A 9,551-nucleotide genomic window follows, 5' to 3' on the forward strand; every position below is an offset into this window, starting at 1 on the left:
AGCTTTGTCTCTGGGCAGCTTGGGCAGCCTGGGTTGAGAGCAAGTCCCTCCAAAATGGGTTGAGTTGGTTTTACTGGTCCCCTCAGCTCTTTGTCTGGGATTACAGTGTTAATTCTTAGTTTGGGGTTCCTAGTTCATGTGGCTAGAATAAATTATTTTAAACCCCATGTGAGAATATACCTTATTTATTTCCATCATAATATTAATTTGATTATTGTTTGTTTCCAACCACTCCAATGTCCTCCAGAAAAGTGGGACCTATGTCTCTCTGATTTGGGGTCGTATCCCCAGTGCCTAGAGCAGAACTTGGTACATGGTAGACACTCAATAAGTGTTAACTCAAAGAAACAACTAAAAAATACCCACTTGATAGTGTGTTGTGAAGAATAAATGGTGTGTCCGTAAGCCTGTGTTTGCCCAATTAAAAATGAGGTTTTATTGTCTCACATAACAGGCCGATCTGTTGGTGATGCTGTGACTCAATGGTTTCTAATATCTCTGCAATTTTTTTGGCCTTTGTCTTAGGGTAGCAAGATGATTACTGTAGCTCCAGGCATCACGTCCACATTCCAGGCCAAAGGAAGGAGAAGAAAGTTGGAGTTTAGGGGGAGCTTCATTGACATTTTTCCTTTTATCAGGAAGGTAAGTTTCCCTAGAAATCTAACAGCAAATTTCTGCTTTGATCTCCTTTTCTATAAATGGGTCACAAGGACACCCCAGAAGCTAGGGGACCTGGAAAGTGACTCTTCGGAGAGGTGAGGAAGGAGGGAGGGGATTAGGGACACAGATGCAGTATCTGCCCCAAATGGGGTCCTACCTATGTAAAGCACTTGGAGAAAACTAAGCCTTCAGAAAGGGACACCTATTCTCATAATTATTAATTCATAATTCATAATATATTGATAATTATTATCATTGAAAGCTTTACAGTCACTATGATCCTGTTGGCATCAGACTTTGGACTCTGGAACCACTGGGTACTGAAGTGCCCATACCCCAGTGGTCTCCCTCCCTCCCTCCTTATTCTGTTCAGAGCACTGAAGCCCTTTAAAAAAAAAAAAACAACCAACTACATTTGTCCAACGTAAGCCACGTCCTGCTCTCATTAACTCCATCCTCAGTGACTTAGCCAGACCCTGCTCCCTGCCAGAAGCAGGTAGGAGAGACTGTACAAATCAAAGATCCCTTGGGCCCATCAACAGGTCAGCGTCAACTTTTCCTCCAAGGACGCTGCGATGAAAACAGAAGAGCCAACCCCAAGTCTTGGGCAGACCCTGGAGTGGCTGCGAAAGGAGCTGGTAAGGCTTTGCATTTCTTTTCACCGGATGACTCCACCCCATATCTTCTCAGGTTCCCTGGGACCCCCTCGCAGGAGCCCCCCGGCTGGGGCAGAGGCTGCAGTTAGGGTGTAGGTCCTGTGGGCCACCCTCCCACCCCCGATACCTGCCATAAAGCACACAAGCGCTGTCTCAGGTGCCTGGATAAGTAGGTCGTGGCCTACATAGGAGGAGGCTCTGGGTGCAGTGCCGGCCAGACTGGTCTTAGAATTACACCGAGTCCTGGGAGTGCGCCCAGCTCTGTACTGTGCTCTGAACAGAATAAGGAGGGAGGGAGGGAGGGTTTCCTCACCATACAATGGGGATGATAATAATACCGACAGTGCAGGGGTTATTGTACTAGCTTGGGAAGGAGACAGGTGTAATCCACTTCGTGTCTGCTTGGCTGTCACCACCGTTGTCCAGCACACCCACTGTCCTGGCCCAGACCCTCTAGAAAGCAGAAGCCCACACAAGGATTGGGGTCCTAACGATTTATTTGGAGATGCAGCTCAGAGCGGTGAGAGTGAAGGAAACAGGGAGCGGCGGCAAAGGGCGATGCTCTGTGAGATGACGCCCCTTGTCACCAAGCAGGCCACCACTTTGCAAGGGACCTTAAGAGGCCCAGCGCTCTCTCAGCAGCTGGTTTTCCTGGCCGCAGGTTTCTCTGCAGGAGGGCAAGGGGAGCTGCACCCCGGGGAGAGAGAAGAAAAGGAACTCGGCCTGCCCAGCTCACTGCCGTCTCCTGTTTGCTGTGGTAAAGATCCACCCCAGAGGCATTAACTCTCCTGAATTTATGGATTATGTTACTTGGTCCCTTGGGGGCTGCTCAAGAAGCCAGGCCTTATGCCCCTCTTTGTGCTGTTTTCTCCAAGTCCAAAAATTGAGGGATGCCCCCAAAGTGCATGGGGACACCAGGCAAGAAAGAGAAAGAAGTGGTTCAGGGAACCTCAAAAAGCACCCAAGGTTTGGATCCCAATAGGCCAGCTTCTCAGTCAGGGGAGAGACACATGGGATTATCCAAAAATGACCTTTCTGGGTTGCCAGGTAACAGACCAGCTGGAACCCAATCCTGTCCTCACCCTAGTGGGTAGGGCTGACCCAGTAGGGCCTCTCATGGGACCAGGGGACTCCAGCAGCAGGAGGGGCAGCTTCTCATAGTCCACAGGGATCCAGAGGCTGGGCAGGGGCCTTCCCTATGCTCCCCTAAACACTGGGCTCCCACACTGAGTCTGCTTGGTGCCTAAACCCAAAAGGCCAATATCCACCTAATAAGGTAACTCTCTCTCACCACATAAAGAGGGAAAACAAGGCAGGGCTGGGGGAAGCCCACCTGGGGCACAGCCTCCCAGGCCCAAGCACCTCCCGCCACATGATGCCAAGAGACGGGAGCCAGGAGTCTCCACTTACGGATGCCAGACTTGTAACTTTCCCAGGCGAGGCTGTTTTATCCTCGATCACATGGAATTTACATGACTCCAAAAGGACACCTAAGCTCAGCCAAGAGGCTCCATTTGACGGTCAGGGAAGGATCAGTCCTGGACAGTGACTTCATGCAGCAGAAGGAACAAATCGGTAACATGACTACTATGGACAATAGTCTGGTGCTGTCCCCTCCCTTTATGGCCCTTGTGTGATGAGGATCATGGAAGCCCCAAAGATCTGGTGGGATCTAAAAGAGGGGAGAGAACTGCTGCCATCTTGTGACAAGGCAAACCAGCCTGATGACTAAGGGGCACTCAGAGGCAGGAAAGAGCTTTCAGTGCGGAACTTGAGCAAACTGAGCCCAGAGCACGCCTTATCACCGCAGGACCTCTTGCCCCTGAGATGGGACACCTCCCTCCTGTGGAAGCCAGTTTGCTCAGGATTCCTGGCCCTCGACTCCAAGGGCATGGAGCTTCCCACCTCCCTTACCACCGCTTGCCCGCTGGGTGCCTCACTGCATTCTCGAGAGCATGGGCCCACAGCAGCGCTAAAGGTTGAATGATAAAAACGTGGGGGAGGACAACCCTAAAATTGAGAAAACACAGACTTAATGTTTTCCCAAGACTTTGGGAAACAAATTGTCACACTGTATGATCCCTGCTACCGCTCGCACTGCAGCCTGGGGAGCCCCAGTGTTCTCAGGAGGTGGTTCTCCCTCCTTCGGTCTACTCTCTTGGAAGGAAGCTACTGCTGGAGTGCAGGAGATGGGCTTAATCTTCACACTGTGAAAGAATTAGTTTGTCATGAAATAAAAGGCTATTCCAGTGGAGAAATAATGTTAATAATTATCTCTTGGAGAGACAGACAGATGGGAGGGATACTGTTCCCAGTGACGCCTCTGGGGGAGCAGACTGAGCTGCGGGCAGGGGTGGGATGAGATGCGCCTGGGTGGCTCAGTTGGTTAAGCGACTGCTTAGTGATCCTGGAGTGCCAGGATCGAGTCCCGCATTGGGCTCCCTGCTCGGCAGGGAGTCTGCTTCTCCCTCTGACCCCCCTCCCTCTCATGCTCTCTAACATTCTCTCTCTCTCAATAAATAAAAAAAAATCTAAAAAAAAAAAAAAAAAAGAACAATAGTAAACTCCTTAACGGTAGAAAACTGCTGGGTTCTCCTATCTGCTTCTGCATGCAATCAGATACCATATCATGCATCACGTAGCTTCTGGAAAACTCCACTGTAGGCTCATAAGAGGATGAAAGGGCAGGCAATATCTTAGTATTGTAATGAAAGTCGTTTTGACCTTCTGAACCCCTGAAAGGGTTTCTGGGATCCAAGGGTTCCCTGGACCTTACGTTGAGGATCACTGTTCCAAAGGGCTCCTGCCTGCCTATAGGGTGCACGCCACTTTGTTTTAATATGAAGTCACTTTCACCTTAATACCTATAAAGTGATTTGTTTGTTGCAGTGAGGATTAAAGCATACAGTGGGGGTGTAAATAAGAATAACATTTGATAATGATGATGATGATGAAGATGATCACAGAGCTTGGTAGTTGAGCATCTCGTATTTTAAAGATTTATTTATTTATTTGAGAGAGAGCATGAGTATGGGGGCAGAGGGAGAGAGAGAGTCTCAAGCAGACTCCCTGCTGAGCGCAGAGCAGGATGCAGGGCTCAATCCCATGACCCTGAGATCACGACCTGAGCCCAAATTAAGAGTCCGAGGCCCAACTTACTGAGCCACCCAGGCGCCCCAAGCATCTCGTATTTTAGAGCACGGGCTAACTCATTCAGTCCTCCTAAGGGCCTTGAAAGGTAAGTAATTTGCTTTCCACTTTGCAGATGAAGAAACTGAGGCTTGGGTGGACACGGCTCCTGCGAGGCTGTGGGTTTGTCTCCAATGAGACAGTGATGTGGGAATAAGCTTTCTGGGGAACGCCCAGCCCCCTCACACTGATTCTCTCTCCCAGGCTGAGATGCAAGTTCAAGACCAGAGACTCCTGCTCACACTGAGGCATCTTCACAGTGTCCTGCAGGAGCTGCGCACTGAGAGTGCCCCCTGGGAGGACGCCAGGTCCAGCGGAGGGACGTCCCCCCGCAGAGCTCGAGCAGGCTCGGAAAGCAGGGGCCGCCCCCCCATCTCCTCCCAGGGGCTCGCCCAGCTCCTCCAAGGGACAGACAGCAGACGAAGCTCCCTCCCTTAACTGGTCAGGCCTGACCCTGGTGCTTGAACCCTCCCACCACCTGTCCAAACTTTGTGATGTTGCTGGGGGAGAGCACTACAATGGGAGTCAGGGAGCCAGGGCTCTGGGTTCTTCTCTGCCCTCATCCTCGGCGTGTCCCTAAACCCGTCACTCGACTCTTTTTCTGCTGTTCCTCAGGGGTTTTGGTGAGGCACAAATAAGATATCAGATGCGGACATACTTCTTAAACACGCCTCTGGCCAGCTCATGACAGCAATCCTGCCCTCCGGCATTTCCCCCCAAGGGGATCATCAGAACAAAGAACTCAGTGTGCGCCCAGGATGTCTCGCGTTGCTATGGTGAAAAACAGAGCCCCCGCCCCGCTCATAGTGACTCAGCCATTGTTTCCTGGCTTCCCGGCACACCGGCCCTTCCCTCTGTCTGAAAGCCATAGGGCACCACTCTGGCCCGAGGGATGGCCATGTGACCAGGCCTGGCCAATAATAACTCACGATCACCCTAACAACATGACTGGCCAACCGGGGACCACGGGACTCAACAGAGCAGCCAATCACAGCCCTTCTCTGGGATCCCTCTCTGGATGGTCTTGCCGCTGGAGTTGCAAAGCGGGGGACGGCCAAGGGCCACGTGCCGTGCCGGGTGAAGGACACCTGAGCGCAGTAGGAAAGAAAGAGAGGTGGAGGGAGGGCCACAGAGCTGGGCAGAGAGGAAGGTGCCAGCTCCTTTTAGTCCCTGGTTTCAGGCCCTAGTTTTGTGAGTTACTCCTGCATTCTTTCCATGACAGAAACCAGTAAATCCCACCACCACCATCCTCCACCACACACACCAATTTGGTTTTGCCTAAGCTGACTTGAGGAGGGTTTCCCTCCAGGTCAACCGACACGATCCTGAGGAACACAATCCAGATATTTCAAGAAGCAAAGAGAAATGCTGAAAAAGAAGGCACTTCGCTCACTCAGGGTTGGCAACAGCCCCGCGGCCGCAGACCAAGGTCTATGATGTGGCAGAACGCTCAGTTGTATGGGGTGCTGGCCTCATCACTTTGACAGATTATATCTGCCTATAAGAAAGACTTTAAATAAGACAGCAGAAAATTTAAAAGGTCTCATGTTAAGATGGCCCAATTCTTGGGGCGCCTGGGTGGCTCAGTCGTTGGGTGTCTGCCTTCAGCTCAGGTCATGGTGCCAGGACCCTGGGATCGAGCCCCGCGTCGGGCTCCCTGCTCCAAGGGAAGCCTGCTTCTCCCTCTCCCTCTCCCCCTGCTTGTGTTCCCTCTCTCGCTGTGTCTCTCTCTGTCAAATAATAAAAAAAAAGATGGCCCAGTTCTTGGTAGGACTTTTTATTTTTGAAAATCCACTTGCATGTTGTTGGAATATCATTATTATGGCTTTGAAAAAGTAAACCCATTGTATACAGAGGCAAAGGGGGAAGGTGTGTTATATGTACAATGTTTATAGTCAGACTAACCTGGGATCTTAATACAATATTTGATAGTACAAAAAATACTTGTCTAGCAACAGCTGAATGCATCAACAAAATGTGGTACATACATAAAACAGAATACCAGTCAGCCTTAAAAAGGAAGGAAATTCTGGCATGTGCTACAAATGGGTGACTTTTGAAGACATGATGCTAAGTGACATGAGCCAGTTACAGAAGGACACTGTATGATTCCATTTACATGAGGCACCTGGAGTAGTCAAATCCGTAGAGACAGAGAGTAGAAGGGTGGCTGCCAGGAGCTTAGTGAGGGGGCAATGGGGCGTTAGTATCTAAAGGGTACAGAGTTTCAGTTTGGCAAGATGAAAAAAGTTCTATGGATAAATGCAGGTGGTGGTGGTATAACAGTGTGAATATACTTGATGCCACTGAACTGCATGCTTTAAAATGGTTAAAATGGGGGCATCTGAGTGGCTCAGTCGGTTAAGCACCTGCCTTCAGCTCAGGTCATAATCTCCAGGTCCTGGGATGGAGCCCCGCTCAGTGGGAAGTCTGCTTCTCCCTCTCCCTCTGCCCCTCCCCCTGCTCATGTGCACTCTCTCTCTCTCTCTCAAATGAATAAATAAAATCTTTTTAAGGATGGTTAAAATGGTAACGTTTACGTTTGTTGTATTTTACCACAATTAAAAATAAATACTTAAAAAAAATACCTGTACTGTGATGCTGGGGCTGGGACCCCAAAAACCACATTTCTGTGTTACCAGCTGCTCCGGGTTCGACTTTGAGAGGCTTTGCCAACAAGCAGGGTGAGCCTGGAGGGACACCACAGGGCTAGAGCAGAGGGAAGGAGCTTGCTTCTTCATCTCCATTCTCTGCCGCTGCCCATGGGTCCCAGTTCCTGGGAGCACCAGCCAGCAGGGCTGCTTCTCACAGGAGCATTTCTCTTCCCAAGGGGCCCTTCTCCCAAAGCCAGAGACACCAGCTCTGGATGGCCGGAGGCTCCTCCCCTAAAGCCCAGTTGCTACCCCATCTGGGCCTTCTTGAGTGGGCAAGACGTGAGCCCCAGGTGAGCAGAACTCCCTTCTCAAATTTCTGAAGTTTACTCCCCAGGGCTCCTCCTCTGTTTCTAAATTTTAATAATTTTTACCCTCAGCGCTGGGGTTGGTAAATGCTTCCTGCAAGCACTACCTTCATTATATCTTAGAGTTCTTTTTACAACCCTTCAGTCACCTAGTTAACAACTTTATACCTAGTTAGCAATTCTTTTTTTTTTTTTTTTTTTTTTTAGAGTGAGGGTGCATATGAGTGGGAGCTGATACGCAGAGAATCTCAAGCAGACTCCCCTCTGAGCACGGAGCCCAACACAGGGCTCGATCTCATGACTCTGAGATCAGGACCTGAGCCAAAACCAAGAGTTGGATGCTTAACCGACTGAGCCACCCAGGTGCCCCAGCAATTCTTTATGTTAAATTCTCTCCCTTAAATAACAGGGGCGGCTTCTGTCTCCTGCCTGTCTCTGACGGGCATGGTTCTGGCTAGTCCCACCAGCGCTGCTGGAATCACTGGTGTCTAAGTCCATGGGTATGCAAGAACAAGAGTTTCTCCAGGGCGTGTAATGGAGGGTTGAATTGGAAGTAGGTGAATGCTCAAGTTTATAAGAAACCCGTTTTCCATGGTGGGCCACTTACACTCCCAAAAGCAGTGTCTCCGAGTCCCTGTTGCTCCACATTGTCACCAACACTTGGTATTATCAGTCTTCACTGTTGCCAAGAGAATGGGTGCAAAATGATATTACATTGTGATCTTAACGTACATGCTCCTGATTACAAACCTGATTGTTAATCTGAGTTCTCATTCCAGCTCCACCATTAACTTACTTTTTTTTTTTTTTTAGGATTTTATTTATTTATTTTTGAGAGAGAGAGAAAGAGCGTGCACAAGCAGGGGGAGTGGCAGGCAGAGGGAGAAGCGGGCTCCCCACTGAGCAAGGAGTCCCATGCAGGACTTGATCCCAGAACCCCAGGTTCATGACCTGAGCTGAAGGCAGACGCTTAATTGAGTCACCCAGGAGTCCCTTTTTACTTTTTTCAATTAGTTACTCAACCTCTCTGAGCCTCAGTTATCTTATCTGGAAAAAAAAAAAAAAAAAAAAAAAGGATAATATCTACCTCCTGGGATGATTGTACAGATTAAATGAGATAATGCATAGAAATCACTTGACCCAGCACTTGGCATTGGAAAGGCTAATAAATGGCAACTTTGTCGTTACTGTCTTGTGATTATGTGCTAATTCATGAAACTGTGACTATTACATTTAGACAAGCTTGTTGGCAAGCATCATGGAGCGAGATACCTGCCTGGCCGTGCAAAGCAGAAGGACACTGGTCTGCCATGCCCAATGTCAACCACCAGCACCCACTGCCCCTCCCAGCTTCTCACAGCTGGGCCCCAAGACCAAAAACCCGTGCCAAGTGTCCCTCTACCAATCTAGGAAGATAGACCCCTGGACTGTCTTCTCTGCTGGGGTATTTGTTGTTCTCCAAGACCCCACATCTGGAGCCAAGGTTCAGTTCCTGATGCCCGGTCAGAGCAAACTCAGCCCAACCCTAGAGGCTGGGGCACGGGGACTTGGAGTATAAGTGGCATCTTCAGCATGGACTCCTAGAGGGCTGGGCTGGAAATCACGTATGTCCGCAACAGACGGTACGCACCAGAGGGAGCATGACGTCGTGGTCTCAGAAAGGAAAATCCTATGTTTTCTCTGCTAAAGCAGCAAAACAAGACTATACACCCAAGCCTTGCATCCAAGGGTGAGGAGAGGAGGGACAGAGATGTGAAAAAGAAAGATGAGGTTGGAAGCTAAAAAATGAGGAGCAGGAAGAAGAGCCATTCAAGATGTGAATAGCCAGAGCGGGTTAGGGCAGGCAGCTCAGGACTTACACTGTGACTAATGAGAAATGATCAGAGGCTCACTTTTGCATGGTGCCAGCTTCCAGTCCTGGGCCAGGCGGGACACCTTGCAGAGCCCCCTTTCTGGCTGTCTAGTATGTCACAGACTGTCCCCAAACTTAAAACGACAATCATTTTACTGTTGCAACAGCCTGTCATTATTGTAGTAGATCATATTTCCCACATTTCTGGGGATTGGCGGGGCTCAGCTGGCGGGTC

At 49.7% G+C, this 9,551-nt stretch overlaps 1 protein-coding gene across 1 annotated transcript; it reads left to right on the top strand.

The window, feature by feature from the left end:
- Window positions 1–449: 449 nt before the first annotated feature.
- On the top strand, window positions 450–7,103 carry CUNH20orf202 (chromosome unknown C20orf202 homolog). The gene is made up of 3 exons (XM_045883855.3): window positions 450–642; window positions 1,203–1,298; window positions 4,710–7,103. Exons 1-3 carry the CDS (start codon window positions 535–537, stop codon window positions 4,941–4,943), a joined length of 438 nt encoding a protein of 145 aa, XP_045739811.2. The 5' UTR covers window positions 450–534; the 3' UTR covers window positions 4,944–7,103.
- Window positions 7,104–9,551: the final 2,448 nt, after the last annotated feature.

Source organism: Mirounga angustirostris, unplaced genomic scaffold (assembly GCF_029215605.1).
Source record: "Mirounga angustirostris isolate CCGP_5_RB_7025 unplaced genomic scaffold, mMirAng1.0.hap1 SCAF_10, whole genome shotgun sequence".
Taxonomy (NCBI): Eukaryota; Metazoa; Chordata; class Mammalia; order Carnivora; family Phocidae; genus Mirounga; species Mirounga angustirostris.